The sequence below is a fragment of the Sitodiplosis mosellana genome, unplaced genomic scaffold, assembly GCF_009176505.1.
Source record: "Sitodiplosis mosellana isolate CC-2019 unplaced genomic scaffold, AAFC_SMos_1.0 Smas_scaffold_3, whole genome shotgun sequence".
NCBI classification, from domain to species: Eukaryota; Metazoa; Arthropoda; class Insecta; order Diptera; family Cecidomyiidae; genus Sitodiplosis; species Sitodiplosis mosellana.
Genome location: NW_022595246.1, coordinates 9,294,890 through 9,310,654, shown reverse-complemented (window position 1 = coordinate 9,310,654; position 15,765 = coordinate 9,294,890). Strand labels below are relative to the sequence as shown.

Genomic DNA, 15,765 nt, shown 5'->3' with positions numbered 1-15,765 from the left:
AGGGCATGCAAATGTCGCTAAATACCTCCTAGAACATGGTGCTGATGTTGATGCGAAAGAAGTCAATAAATGGACACCACTCCACTTTGCTGCTAGAAATGGTAATTATTAAATTCTTGCTTTCGAACACATGCAATTTAGCTCTTCATCCATTTCCAACGCAGACGAACTAGATATTGTGAAAATTCTCATCGAATACGGTGCAGATGTCAATGCTACACAAGTTAATGAATGGACACCACTTCATTTCGCTGCAAAACATGGTAATTGTTCTAACTCCATTTTTTTAACCACACGGTTGGAATTTTTCGGGAGGAGTCTGTATTCATTTTTTACACGTATCGAAAATTTTGATTTTGATTAAACCATTCGAAGCGATATGGTTCTATAAATGGAATTCCATATATGGAACCGTTTTTTAACATGTTTGGTGAGAGCACACAAATCGGTCAATTTTCATTTATTTTATCGTCTAATGACGCCTTTATGACAAAGAAAGGCAGAGCATTGAATCTGCTTGCTATGTAGCGCTTATGTTGAACAGTGACCGTCAACAGCGGGTGTTTATTACGTTCTTGTACATGCGACACACTGTAAGCACCGCGCTCCAACTCATACGCGGAGCTGTGTATGCAACATATACGTGCATGTCCATGCCTGTTAGAGTCTCTCAAACGAGGGCATTAGTGTTGATAGTGAAACAATAAAACAGAGTATGGTAGAAAACTGCTGAATATTATCTGTAGTGGGCGAAACTCGAAACCAGCCCAGCACATATATATGCTCTAAAACGCAAATAAACTTTTGATTTTGATTATTCCATATCGCAGGTTATGCAAATATCACTGAAATCCTCATCAAACACGACGCCAACGTCAACGCTAGAAAAAATAATAACTTCACACCACTTCACCTCGCTGTACTGAATGGTGAATGTCTGGAAATTTGCGATCAAACAAGGAAAATCCTCTAATTTATCATTCACATTCTAGGTTATATGAACGTCGCTGAACTCCTTATCAAAAATGGTGCCGATATCGGCGCTACATCTGTGGAAGGAAATACACCACTTCATATAGCTACTACAAAAGGTAAATAGAACGTGTTTAGTGTTGGCTTCGAACCTTTGGTCTTTCGTTCGTTATTATTGAAAAATATTTTGTTCGTTCGTTCATTCAGTTTTTTTTTTTACATTTGCAATACATAAGAAGCCAAAAAATATTTCAAACAAATGTTCGTTTAAAAAACTGTTTTGTCAGAAAACAGTTCGAAACGTACCCAAAACAATTTTTTCGAAATTCAGAAGAAAAATGTGTTTGAAATTTTTATTGTCACCTTCATATCTTATAAAGCTCATCAATCGCTAGTATTGTTTCAACGAACCAAGTAACATCAGATCACTTAGAGAGTGTTCCACTGAATTTGTTATGAAAGAGGAGACTTCTTTCGACTTCAAAATAGTCAATGATTAGAATGTTCAGTTCGAAAATTCCGAATACATTTATATACATATTTGTTTTTCAATATTGTGGAACTAACGAATTTGCAAGTTCAAACACAAGCAACATTTAAATATTCATCTATGTGCATCACAGGCAAAGTGTCCATTGTTAAAATTCTCCTCAAACACGGTGCTCATTCCAATGCCAAAAACAATGAAGGATCGACGGCGCTACACTTTGCGGCAAAATATGGTAATTGCCTGAACGTTCGTTTTCAAACATAGACAATTCTTTGATTCAATAACATTCCAGGTTATACGGGAATCATGGAAATTCTCTTTAAAAATGGTGCTGAGGTCAATGCTACAGACAATAATGGTGACACACCACTCCATGGCGCTGCCAAAAATAGTAATTACCCAAAATGTGACTTTAAAACTAGAACGAACTTTGTATTTTGGCTAATTAACAATTCAGATAATACGAGTGTCATTGAATTACTTATCAAACACCATGCCAAGGTCAATGCGAAGAACAAAGATGGATTGACGCCACTGCAGACGGCGAAAAGCAATGGTAATCGCCCAAATTCTCAAATTAGAATGCAAATATTTTGATTTTCATTCATTCGCAATCCAGATCAAATAGGAATCTCTGAAATCCTTATCAAACACGGCGCTAAGAATCCTGAAGACAATGCCAAAGGCAAAGACAGTAATGAACTGGTTTTTATTATCGTTGGTGTTGTGGCATTGATGTTAGTTTTTGCAATTTTTTCCACTTATTCTTGCGTGCAAATGAAACGTAAAAGCCAAGTAATACATAAACTAAATGCAATCGAATTGGAATGCTTTGAGCAAGGAAATGCAGAAGGCATAAACGCAAACCTAACGCTAGATGAACAGGCCGAACTTTTGCCCTACGACAAAAGTTATGAATTTCCGCGTGAAAAGGTCAAGCTTGGAACACAGCTTGGTGGTGGTGCTTTTGGTGTTGTCTATGAAGCGTTTGCATATGGTATTTTACCATATGAGGAGAAGACAAAAGTCGCAGTTAAAATGGTCAAAAGAATGTCAAACGACGAGGTAAGTAGACAACTTCGTGGTCAATGAACATTGTTTGTCTGTAAGTCGTGCGAACTTATTGGAACGTTATGTCTCCCGCGCCTAGTCTGAGCGGCCCAGAGGGAGAAATGGTCTGTAAACTACGGTCAATTCGAGGATATTGAAGACATAATATTTGACTGGATACTAAAGCACCATACAATATGGTATACATCGAATTCATCACCCGAATTGTGCTGATATCGATTAAAACCACAATGTTGTGTGGTGCTGGTGTGCTCAGTCATTACTATGTCTGTATATAATAAGATATTTCATTTATTGATGAACAGATACTGCGCGCTCTAGTTTTGGAGTTGAAGATAATGGTACATTTGGGCCAACATTTGAATTTAGTCAACTTACTTGGAGCAGTCACCAGCAACATTACACGATGTGAATAGAATAGAAAATGCACATAATTCATCACAGTTCCTTCGAAATAAATCTCAATGTTGCTTCTCATTTCAGACAATATGATGATCATAGTTGAATACTGTAGATTTGGCAACCTGCAAAGTATCTTGATTAAAAATCGTTCATCATTCGTTGATCAGATTGATCGTAGTACTGATACAGTTATTTCAAACATAAATGCAAGAAAAAAGTACGTAAAAAACAGTGGATTTATCAACCACCATCGGTAATTCCATTTAAAATTAGAATATTACATATAAGAATAATTCATTTGCAGTTGTCAGACGAGTCAACAATCGATTGCCAATCCACTGTATTTTCAAGGTTTGGATAATGTGAATCGCTCAGCAGGTGAAACTTCATGCAATTGCACATTTGATCTAAGTCTTCACAATAGTTTTGTACTTTCCATTCATTCAGGCACATCCACCCAGTCAACTGACTCTGAATCGATGCACGAAATTACAACGTCCGATTTACTTTGCTGGTCCTTTCAAATAACACGTGGAATGCAATATTTGACATCACGCAAAGTGTTGCATGGTGACTTAGCAGCAAGAAATATTCTTTTGTGCGACAATAATGTGATAAAAATCTGCGATTTCGGTTTGGCTCGTTCTTTGTACAAAACTGATGTTTATAAGAAGAGTGCAGAGGTAAATGGACTCGAGTTTAAACATATTTCGCACATAAATTGTACAAGTTTTTTTCCATGGTTTTTAGTCACTACTCCCGTTTAAATGGTTGGCTCTCGAATCTATAAGGGATCTCGTATTTAGTATTTACACTGACGTTTGGGCTTTCGGAATTGTTCTCTATGAGCTGTTTTCGCTTGGAACGACGCCATACCCGGGCCTGAATTCATGCCAAGAATTGTATCAAAAATTACTGGACGGTTATAGAATGGAAAAACCGGATTTCGCCACGCAAGACGTGTAAGAAACAAATAATTTTGAACATGCTCATGATACAGATCATTAAAATTTCGCTTTTTATAGATATGACATTATTTTATCATGCTGGAGGTTGGCTCCTGAGTCGCGTCCATTGTTCGATGAACTTGAAAAAAGCCTTTCTAAGCTCTTGAATACCAATGTTGCACAGCATTACGTCTCATTAAACGAACCATATTTAAAGGCAAATGTGCAGAGGTACGAAGGTGGAAAGACAGATTATATAGCCCTATTGCGTGCACCCGATATTCAAGCACCATCGCCACCAACGCTTGAATCCAATGAAATCATTGAAATTCGTCCAGAGCCAGGTGAATCATAGATAGAAATTATTCAAACTGTTTTTCGTGTCCATAAACGAGTTCTATCATTTCAACTTTATTTTAAATTATATCTAAAAAAAAATCTCATAAAAATATTCTTACATCTTATGCTATGTTTCAATTGTCAATTGTCATTTCCCAATTTTAAATTTTGTTTAAACTTCCGACTGTTTGGATGTGCGCTCTTCATGATGATACAATCCCAAGTAGTACTCGTCTGAATCGAATGAGGAAGTAGATGATGTTGAATACGATGCTTCGTTCGATGCGTAGAATGAATGCGACGTTTGAGGTATTTCACTCTCGGTTAGACTAATTTCACTACGGTAACAACTGTGGGCAGCGACAATGTCTCCATTTGCGTAGATGGGCTCATTCAAGGACTCACAGCTTGAATGAATTTGTGTGACAGTTTCACTATTTAAATGAGACTTTCTTTTAGCGTATGGACTGTGTCCGTCTTTTGTTTCAAGTTGATTGATTATTTCAAAGCTCTTTTGACTCGAACCAGTGGCCAATGCTGAATTATCCTTTACTAAACCTGTTGTGGTCGCCGATGATCCACCTGAATTGAGAATCCAGTTTTGTGGCCGAACTGCCAAAATGACACGTTGATTTTTACTGGTTCCATTTACACTCAGAAGGCCATCACTTCGACAACGTTTCGTGGCACGACGAATGGAGTTTACTGAATCATTACTTGAGCAATTCGCTTGTTTCAGTGAAGTGAGTGAAGACAGAGGCCGTGGCATTTTTATCGCATCAGCATAACATGGTGGATGTGTTTCACGAGGATCTGGTGCATTCAATTGTCCCTCTTGCTCAAGCACCATTTGATTGTGGCGCGTTCTGAAAGCAAATCGAACAACTTCTTAATAAATTCGTTTTTTCTCCATTGTTCGCTTTCAAAATTCTTTTTTTGTTTTAGGTTCTCAAAATGGCATTTATCGAATATGCGACCACTTACAGTTCTCTTGTTGTTTCCAAATTCTCTTGTCGTTGTCGTTCCTCACGAGCTTCTTTACGACGCTGAGCCCACCATCGCAATCCGTATATCGCTGAATATATCATTGATACAACGATGACGATGGCCATTAACATTGTCCAAGCTCTCTCGAACGCACTCGTTCGTCGAGGTGTCTCGACCCAATAATTGAAACAGGCCATCTCCCAAAAAACACCGTATGAATCGCCCGGCGAATAGCATCGTAATTGTGAAGGATCTTTTAGCTGTAACATAAAATTTAGTTCAAAAAAATTATCCCTTTTGTCTAGATCAACTTCTTAACCAAGTTGTGAAGACAACAGAATTGATTTAAAAAACTGGAATTACCCGTGGTGGACGGTCGGTGATGTATTTATAAAATTCATGGCTTTTCTTATCACATTCGCAACGCCACGGATTATCTCCGAGCCAAATTTCGTTCAAATAGTTATTGCTCGCGAAATACTGCTTTCGAAAAGTGGTTGTGAGACGATTTCCAGCTAAATTTAAGCGCGACAGCTCTGGAAAATTAGCAAAGGTGCAGTTTTCTATATGTGATAGTCTGAAATGAGAAGTGTTTTTAAGATGAACATCATTTACATTCAACTGAACGTGTTATTAATACAGTCAATTCAACTAGATAGATTTTCGCGGTTAGAGCATTACAGTCCCTGAATGATATTGAAAATTACCTTTACTACCTACAAAAAAGAATAAAATTACTTTGTTCTTGAATTGAGCTCACCTGCATCGACTTAGATCCAAAATCTGTAGAAAGGGTGCTCCAAATTTCTGCGGCAATTCGCTGAACCAATTGTAAGACAAATCCAATTCAATTAATTCAAGAAGATCATCTAGAGCATCGTCATCGATTTTAGTAATTTCACAGCGACTCATGTTCAAAAATGTTAAACTCTGGCTTATGAATCGTCGAAAACGATCGAAAAAATTTCGACTTAAATTTATGGCTGTTAATTGTTGATTTTGTTCAAATGTTTCCGCTTCAATTTTCCGAATCATATTTAGTGATAAGTCAACACTTCGTAAACGTTTTAGCCATTGAAATGCCATGACGGAAATGCGGTTGATTGAATTCGATGAAAAATCCAAATTTTCAATTAAAATATTGTTCTGGAATGTGTTATCGAACAGTTCTGTGATCAAATTCCCATGAAAATTGGCTGAAGTGAGATTTGGAAAGCCTTTCAATTCAACGGCATTCAAATTGCATTTTGACAAATCGATTTGTCTCAATGATACCGATTCAACGTATTCTCCGTCTCGATGAACCAAAGATAACCGGCTGTTTCCGCTAAAATTTACAAAGTTCAATGCTGGCATTTGTGAAAAAACCGTTGGTCGCAGTATTCCCAGTTTACAATTGCTCACATCCAAATGCACTAATTTATTGGCTTGCAAATCACTTTGGCCGATTTGGTACAATGGATTCGAATTTAGTGACAAATGGCCTAAATTCACCAGACCAGTCAACATAAGCGAACCACTGATTTTATGAATTTGACAATCGCTCAAGTCAAGTTTTTTCAAACTACTGCTTATCAACAGTAATCGGTCATCCTTGTCGTTGAACGCGCCCAAAGGGTTTCCAGCTAAATTTAAAGTTTCTAAATTAGGGGCCGACTCCAGAAGTGAATTCGGACTCAGACTGAGCCAATCACTGATATTGTTGTACGACAATATCAAGTGACGCAAATTATTCGGGAGTATCACATCGTGCGATATGAAGTCGATTCGATTGTGCGATACGTCAAGTATTTCCAATGCAAAAAAGTTCAGAAGCCTTGGCGGGAATTTGGTTAGGTCATTGTATGATACATCCAACTTTTCAACCACATTCTGAAAAGAAAAATGAAGATTTGCATTTGAAAAAGTCTGAAAAAAGTTTTAAACAGTGAATTTCGTTTGCATCAATCGAATTGTGATCGATTCAGCGAGTATGAATGAGAAAAATCGTTTTTGAGTTGAATACACAAAATTTCGACAATCAAATTTACGTCGTTTCGGGTTTATTATTGTTCTCCTTATCAGAAACAAATTTACAGCCAAAATGAAACGAAATATCGCTTTGAAAACAAAACATTGAAATTTGTCCACTTATTAAAAACTAGGGGTTTCACGCAACTTAAAATTCATCTAAAATTTCAATATTTCTCTCTTTTCTCTAAAATTCTCTGGGATTCACCAAAATCCGTATTATTTCGAAATATTTCAACATTCACCTTGAAAATTATGTTCTGGAAGTGGGTTTTGGTGGATCCCCAGGATCGTTCAAAACTGCTCCCGGTTCTGGAAGTGGGTTTTGGTGGATCTTCAGGATGGATCAGACTGGGTTTGACAATGCCCTGGTCCATCCTGAGGATCCACTTCCAGAACCAGGAGCGGTTTTGAACAATCCTGAGGATCCACCAAAACCCACTTCCAGAATTTTTAGATTCAAAAAATTCGAGTTAATGAATAAAAAGAAGCAATATCTATAGTTTACACATAAAATGGTTTTATTTCCAGCTATTTAGTAAAATCTTCGGCCTTCGAGTTTGCGTGAAACCCCTAGATTAAAAATACACTGCGAATATTATGTAGCGAAAAATGGAATTTCCGTCGAAGTTTTGACTTTTCTTCTCTCTTTTTTTCCATTTCACCTTTATTTTCACTTCACATCTTTAGAACTTGAAATAAAACGAAAACACCACAATTAAATTCACCTGAATTGTGTTGAAATCGGGATATTCGCTTAAACTTTTGTGTGAACATCGTACTGAAAATACTGGATAATAGAAGCAATCGCACACTTGACGGATTTTTTCCGTACATAATTCAATTCCAATTGAATTATGTATTCCAAACGCAGTCAGAACAAAAACTATCCATGAAATGGTCAACGAATTAGAACTGGAAACGCCCATTTGCCCTTGTATTTTTCTTTTCTAAGTGAATGATCGAAACGATAGAATCTTTTGCAACATATTATCCAATTTTAATTGATTTTTTCTCAAATTCACTTGGAATGGCCAATTATTCAACTTTTTTCCTTTGTAATTCGAGGAAAAGTCTGGATGAAAACGAAACGAGCTAATGTACACACCAAAATGTCTGCGATGAGTCAATTATTGGAATTTCTAGCGTAAAACAGATCACCAAGCTGAAAATAACGGCGAGCGACTTATCGCACCAAAGAAACACTTTACGCTTCGATACGGCACATAAATAAGTACATAAACGATAAGATATCGACAGAGATAAGATACAACTCGCACGTAATTAACACATATATAAGCCTCGTTCGCCCAAATCCATGGTTTCACATATGCTACCAACCGAACAAAGAATGTAATGTTATGAATTCCGACGAAACTCCTTTTTTTGACCGAACTGACATGTACACACAAAATTTGGTTGTTTACATTTTGGAGCGATGCAATTTCAGCGTTATCAGCCCAGAAACTGACGATTGGTAAAAATAAATCGACGATTGTTTAAGATGAAGTCACATATTCACGTTATGTGCTCTATAATCGTACAACGATCATCATCGATACAATTAGAACTTTTAACCACATTAATATCTTAGTCCATAATCTATTTTCAAGAAAAGTAAGAGTTTAAATAAGAAACAATAAATCGCTTGGCCCACTGGAGCAAGATATCTTTTAGAAAACACATTCTATGTGGATTTATTTGTTTAGTTTGATTAGCCAATTTATTTTAGTTCGATTTATTTATCATACTATGCCATTTTGTTTGCACTTTTATTGTTCGAATGCATGTATGCAATGTAGCCCATGTATTGAGTAAATGCTATTGAAGTGCGTTTATGATTTATATTGAGTAAATGTATTTTATTCAGAATGCAATGAAATCCCCTATCTGACGAATACGATGCCATAAATTCAGTCATAAATTTCAGTTGGTCGCTACATGATTCATTTACAGTTGTAATCGGTTTGGACTTATTTTTTTTTTGTTATTATCCAAAATTTTGGAGAAAATTGAATCATAGTCACAAAATATATCGTACATATCATATTTGAAAACTTGTAGCTGTTTATTTTGATTCAGTTTCAGTTTTAATCGGTCGCTCATTTTCAGCGCAGTTGATCATGACACGGGGTGTGGTTTGGCGTGTCGTCGCCGTAATACTTATAATTATGTTGTTCACATTCATATTATTTTTGGTTACATATGCAATGTCACATATAGATGAACCGGTTGCTGAAAAGGGTAAATATTTTATCTGAAATGGAACTATCAATTGATCAATTTATCCCGTTTTTTCTTCTATGATGTACTTGTTTCTAATAAAAAGTATTTTTTCTATGAATTTTCATTAGGTAATGGATACAGTAATCACATTGAGGCTAAATCCAAGGCAGTTAAATGCAACGAAACCAGGGAATTTTTCAAGTCACCATAATATTATAACGCATAGAAGTGGATATAAAAAAAGAGCATTAAAATGTACTGCCATCACTGAATATTGTATCATTGAAAGAATACAGTATTCAATGCTGTATCAAATGACCTAAATGCTAACAACAAATTTTTTTCAAACGAATTAATTACATCTCTTCAAGTGACGTATTTAGAAAAAAATATTATTTTTTTTTCGAATCTCTTTGTATTAAAATTTAATACAACATTTTGCTACATTTTATTAATTTCGAAATGAAATCTTTGATGGTGATAAAATTGAGCGATCAAAAGTGTCATTGTATCATTAACAGTCTAATAGTCAATCTAAGCTTGTTTTTTTTGTTTGATAAAAAAACTAGTGCAACCAAAGTATAATTCACTTGAGAAAAAAAAATGACCTGATTTGATTGATCCTTATTTGCTGCGTAATTAGAAAATATCGCACCTAATTTATTGGAAAATCGATCGAAAGGCGAACATGTATTACAAAGTAAAAAAATACTTTGTTACGCGAGACTTTCGTTAATTTTATACAAACAAGAAGCACTCACTATGCGCTTCAACTTGTATTGTTTGTGATAAGATTTGTATGATAAGATTGCTTATGTATTTAACCCATATTCGACCAAACAGAAACATATGAAACTTATGCTAAGTATTAACAATTCTCTATTTTCTCTTTTTCATCACATAGAAAAATCTTATGACTAGTAGCATCTAGTGTTAGCAACTAAACATTATGTTTTTATCGTTAAGTTGTGAGTCATATACACTCACTCAGAACGATTCCTTAACAATAGAGACTCTGAATGGAGAAATAATTTCATGCCCGCTTTAAAAATGTATTACACAAAATTACAATAATCTTTGCATTCAACGTGTACCATTCCCATTATTGCGTGAAACTACTGCAACTGATTCAAAATCCATATGATACCATTTGTCTGACTCCGCCGAAAGTGAAACATTTCTATATGTAAACATGAAGATAAAGAGATCATTTCTCGACTCATTGAACTTTGTGCAATTTGTAATAAATAAATACGCAATTTAGCAGTTTGGATTTATCCAAACGCAAACTGAATGTTATCAGTGGGCAGTATGTCTATCGGGGCAGTTTTTAAATACTCTTGTTTGTATTGGTCAAGGAGCTCATATAAAAGTGCACGATACCAATTGTTCAACTCATTTTTAGTCTAACATTCACATTGGATAGTTCAGCACAATGAACAAGATTTTGATAGCAATTTCAATCGCCGTGTTATTCACATTGGCATTGTCTTTACCATTGGACAGCATTTCTGGTCGCGAAAAATCTGAAGAAAGTATGTCAAATTGACGACGTTCACTGTAGTCATGAAAATTATTATATTTTTCACAAACAAACTTTTTTTCAGCCGCTGAATACGGAAATCATTATGAGGGTGATATGCTACTGAATAAAGACCAATTGGACGCTCTTTCTTCGCCTGAACGAAACGGATTAATTAACGAGAAATATCGCTGGCCGAATAAAACCGTTCCATATCAATTGAGCGCCAATCACACAAAAGAGCAACAAGATTACATTGAAGTGGGACTGAAAACATTGGAATCCGTTTCATGCTTGAAATTCGTTAGACGAACCAATGAAACGCAATTTGTTAATTTAACCGTGAGTATTTCATTATCCATAATTATTATCATCAATGATTTGAAAAAAAAATTCTGTGATAAATTGTAGAAGGGGTTCGTCCTGTGTTCTACACCATATACTCAATTAAAAATCCATTTTTTTGTCAATTTAAATTCATCAAAATGAATATTCGTTTATTTAGGGTGAAGCAGATGGATGCTATTCTTCGATCGGATTCCAGAACAAGTCACAAAATTTGAACTTACAGAAATACGAACCGGGCTCTGGTTGCTTCCGCCTGGGAACAATCATGCACGAATTCTTGCATGGTAAATGGAATGATTTTTTAAATTCATATAGAAAGTTAACAACAAGTTTTCGTTGCAGCTCTTGGTTTTTATCATATGCAGAGCGCGTATGACAGAGATGATTACGTGGAAATTAAATGGGATAATATCACACCTGGCATGGAGCATAACTTCAACAAATACAACAGCAGTGTGGTGACACACTTCAACACAACCTATGACTATGAAAGCGTGATGCATTACGGTGCCTTTGGATTTTCCAAAAATGGAAATGCAACAATTGTTCCTACTGTGAGTAACACTTGTTTTGAACCGAACTTAAATAGCGCATACTCATGAGTAAATGGACGGAGTTGGGTATATGTAGACGAGAACTATGCACAATACAAGTGTAAACTTTTTAAAACTTCAGTTGTGTGATTACTATACGTATTCTTATTCTACTCTAATTTCGTCCATCTCCGCATAAGTCCATCATTTATACAACATTAAAATTCATCATTTGAACTATTTGGGGAGTTATTTCAGATTTTAATGCTTTTTTCTATTTCATAAAAGGATGGCGATCTAGGTAAAATTGGACAACGCGAAGGGTTGAGCAAGAAAGATATATGGAAGCTTAATTTGATGTACGAATGTGAAAACACCGTTGAACCGGAACCCGAACCCGAACCTGAGTACTAATTCATTCGTGTCGTAATACAAGAATTTGGAATGATTTGAAATGAAGAATAAAATACAATAAAATCTTTTAATCCAAAAACCAGACTGTTTGAATTATTCCACGTGTGTACACAAAATAAACACAAATGACGCAAATATTTGTTAACTTATCTGTATTAGCCACTGAAAATATTTGTATTATTTCTATCTTTTGCGACACGTTTTTGTGCGAAATCAATTTCTTTAAAATGATATGGATTTAAATTTAATGAACCCAATCGTTTGCATCTTATTGATAAGTTACTGTTAAACAATGAACGTACAAATGATACACGTGATAGGGCAGATAACGTGGATAATTCTAGTATACTATTTGAATTTAGCGTGATCATTGATTTATTGTCATATTTTCACGGATGTATTGGAATTTATCAATGAACAGTCCAACATATCAGAAGATTTATTGGTCAAAAATTGGTTTAAAAAGAATGAAAACATGCGGAGTCAATAATTGTGTGTTCATTTTCCCGATCAACAGTAACTTTCTCATTTGTCTGACGTCTAACGAATTAATACGTAGCTCGCTCATGTTTATTATATTTGATTGATAAACACCAAACCGGTCAACGCTTTATTTTAAATTATCTGTTACACAAATCGTCTAATGTCTTTTTCGTCTCGACAATTGTCAAAAAAAAGGAATTAAGGAAGAATATATTTCAGAAGGAATACAGTATACCTGGCATTTGAAAGTACAACAGAAATTAGAGAAAAGAAACCAAATAATCTTTGGTGTAAGGAATTTGACTTCAGTTAAAATGCATATTTTCGATCATTTGAATGCCTATTGAGGATTGTTCTATAGCTACATACCGATACGTCTGCCGACCTTTGAATTTTTGGCAATTTATGTCCATTTATATTCATGCTCACAACACGTCGTTAGAATGATATTTATTTTCAACCTGAAAATATTTAAATCCTCGATTATCGGGATTATCTATATAGCTGATTCTTGGAAAACGCATAACGATGAACTTAAAAACAAGGTCTTTAGACACTCATAGAACATTTTGAAACCAATTTTGCAAAGTGCATCAAAATGAAATTGTCAATTCTGTCACAACAAAGGATGTTATTTGTCCATTTTTGACTATCCTAGCTGCTGTTAACGATCAGAAATGCATTGGAATTGTGCTTACAAAATTCAGTTGTCTTTGAAACTTGCTTGAGAAAAGATATTGCTATGAACTTTGTAAGAAATATTATTTCGAACAATTGAGAACTATTTCTTTGGAAAAGAAAGAATAAAAATAAATACGTGATTTTTGAACTAAAATAGGTTTGATTAAGAACTGAATGTAGTTTACTGGATATCATTCACACAAATTAACATTTTAAGGTATTTGTAATTGGCGACAATGATGAAGAGGAAGAGAAAGAGAGTGTTCACGTTTGCCGTAATTTCTTGAAGTCATAATGTGTTAATTTTATTTTGTTGATTATTTCACAGCGTTCCTCAAATAAATAGAACAAATCTAAAGCAAATAGCTAAAGCACTGATGGGGAACAATCTAATCAAATTGGCAAACAGAAAAAGGAGCAACGCCAGTACTGTGAATGAAAATCGAAAAGAGCAAACTCAAAGAAATGGCGAAAATTCGAATAGAATGACAGTTGTGTGCTCATCGAATGAAAATCAACATTTTTTATCATCTTCAATTTTCACATTGAATCGCCATTGTTTCGACGAACTATTCGATTATCTCTCGTTAAGGGATTTACATTCATTGGCCCAAACATGTAAATCAATGCAACAAATGACGGGCGAATTTTTCGCACGCAATTATTCAGGCGCTAAATTTAATTGTTTAAGTGATGGTATTTATATGATAGACAATGATGATGAACACTATAAGTTAGCATTGAAAAGTGTATTCCAATACCATTTTTTATTCAATTTATCACTTGGATTGCCATAGAAACATGCTAAAACGAAGAAGAAACCATTCAGCACTCATTCTTTTACAGTCTTTTACCACTGTGAACTGGACAAATTTAAGTTCATTAAATTACATTCCGATGAATTTAACTCAGTGAAAATAATGTCTCTTACAAATGTACGCATCAATAAGCAAATAGTTGGATACATTTTGAAAATTTTGCCAAATATCGAAGTGTTGGAACTATCAACATGTAAAATTACTCAAGATCTCTATGATATTCTTCTAAAGTATTGTAGGAATGTGCGATGTATTCGTATAATTGAAGTAAATAACAAAAATAAATATAAATGGCTACGGAACCGATACGAAAAGCTTGAACATTTAGAATTGTGCAATTACGCAGAAAAAATAGATGAACTTTATGAATTTTTCGAACGTAATCCCAATATACGCAGTTTTTCATGCGATTCAAATACATTTTGGTTCAATAAAGATGCATTACTCAATTCTAAAGCTAAACTGGATACATTTGAATTGAAATACGGATATCACATTTATTTGGTGAACGAAAAAACTTTTTGGGATTTTTTATATCAACTTCACACTCATGGTTTCTATAAGCGTTTACATATGTATGGGCTTGATGCTGATCTGTCTTCAATACCGTTCTTGAAATTATTTTCCACTAATAGTAGTACGGAAAGCCTTGAACCTTTTTCGACCCATTTGATCGAATATATTGAAACAGGGTCAATTCGTCCTTTTCTTTGGAATGAAATAATGCTTTCTGGTAGATCCAAAAATGAAACCCTTGTAGAGAATCTCATGAATGTCGAACGTCTTTACGTATTTAGAGAAACGTTCGATATTCTGCTATTCATTAAAAAATTGAGAAATTTAAAAAAATTGAAGTTATTCAAGTTCAAATCGTCAGAGATACTTCAATTGGATATGTTGAATGCAGAACGAGAAAAATTGGCCGGAGCTCGAAAAGTTACGATTTATGTACCAGACGCGGTTTATTTGGCAACGAAATGGGCCACCAAAAATGGAACTACAAATTTTAGCTTGATCGAAATGAAACGATCCAACTCGTATGAATGGTATAGATTCCTCTACACACATAAATTCCTACCTATTAGACTTCCTCCAGGCATATATTAGGAAAATGTTAACTAATAAATCGAAAAATGTAATGATTTGAAAATAATTTTAGAAAGAAATTGAAAATAACGAGGCTCGCGAATCGTTTGAATGTGGTAGTGAAAAACAAAGAATACAGCTAACGCCCTCTGGTCAATCGGTGTCAATCATTTCAATTGAATACAACGGTTAAATGTAGCTCGAATTTATGCTTATCAATTTGTTTCAAATAAACTGCATGTAATTGACGCCTTTTGATAAGATGGCATTTATCGCTACAATCTGACTGTTCGCGCGCTTCGGAAAATAAATGTTGTTCGCTTCGGAAAATAAATGTTGTTCGCTTCGGAAAAGAAATGTTTGTAGTTATAAGCAATTATGAGTATTTAATAACAAAATATTTTTTTAATATCAAAATAAATTCAAATCAAATTTC

The 15,765-nt window shown here is 34.8% G+C and overlaps 2 protein-coding genes and 1 pseudogene across 3 annotated transcripts; 2 read left to right on the top strand and 1 right to left on the bottom strand.

The window, feature by feature from the left end:
- The window catches only part of LOC129566286 (ankyrin-1-like), a 17,937-nt pseudogene extending 7,976 nt beyond the window's left edge, over positions 1-9,961 (top strand).
- On the bottom strand, positions 4,257-8,423 carry LOC129566277 (protein artichoke). 2 transcript variants are annotated; one of them, XM_055442065.1, is made up of 6 exons: positions 8,327-8,408; positions 7,947-8,168; positions 5,969-7,080; positions 5,572-5,785; positions 5,206-5,468; positions 4,257-5,087 (listed from the first exon to the last, which is right to left on the bottom strand). In XM_055442065.1, exons 2-6 carry the CDS (start codon positions 8,145-8,147, stop codon positions 4,394-4,396), a joined length of 2,484 nt encoding a protein of 827 aa, XP_055298040.1. In that variant the 5' UTR covers positions 8,148-8,168; positions 8,327-8,408; the 3' UTR covers positions 4,257-4,393. The 2 variants fall into 2 exon arrangements, with proteins under 2 accessions (XP_055298040.1, XP_055298039.1); XM_055442064.1 differs by having other exon boundaries at positions 7,947-8,423.
- Positions 9,962-10,008: 47 nt separating the features above from the next.
- Positions 10,009-12,340, top strand: LOC129566279 (seminal metalloprotease 1-like). Its single transcript, XM_055442067.1, has 5 exons — positions 10,009-10,979; positions 11,052-11,308; positions 11,472-11,598; positions 11,657-11,868; positions 12,136-12,340. Exons 1-5 carry the CDS (start codon positions 10,880-10,882, stop codon positions 12,259-12,261), a joined length of 822 nt encoding a protein of 273 aa, XP_055298042.1. The 5' UTR covers positions 10,009-10,879; the 3' UTR covers positions 12,262-12,340.
- Positions 12,341-15,765: the final 3,425 nt, after the last annotated feature.

Bases quoted from the DNA above. Each gene is read 5' to 3' on its own strand.
- LOC129566277 (XM_055442064.1), bottom strand. From the start codon at position 8,147: ATGGGCGTTTCCAGTTCTAATTCGTTGACCATTTCATGGATAGTTTTT. The intron at 5,786-5,968 runs GTGAGCTCAATT...TTCTCATTTCAG, and splicing joins TTGGATCTAAGTCGATGCAG to ACTATCACATATAGAAAACT. The intron at 5,088-5,205 runs GTAAGTGGTCGC...ATTTGCTTTCAG, and splicing joins TTGGAAACAACAAGAGAACT to AACGCGCCACAATCAAATGG.
- LOC129566279 (XM_055442067.1), top strand. From the start codon at position 10,880: ATGAACAAGATTTTGATAGCAATTTCAATCGCCGTGTTATTCACATTG. The intron at 11,599-11,656 runs GTAAATGGAATG...TTTTCGTTGCAG, and splicing joins CATGCACGAATTCTTGCATG to CTCTTGGTTTTTATCATATG. The intron at 11,869-12,135 runs GTGAGTAACACT...ATTTCATAAAAG, and splicing joins ATGCAACAATTGTTCCTACT to GATGGCGATCTAGGTAAAAT.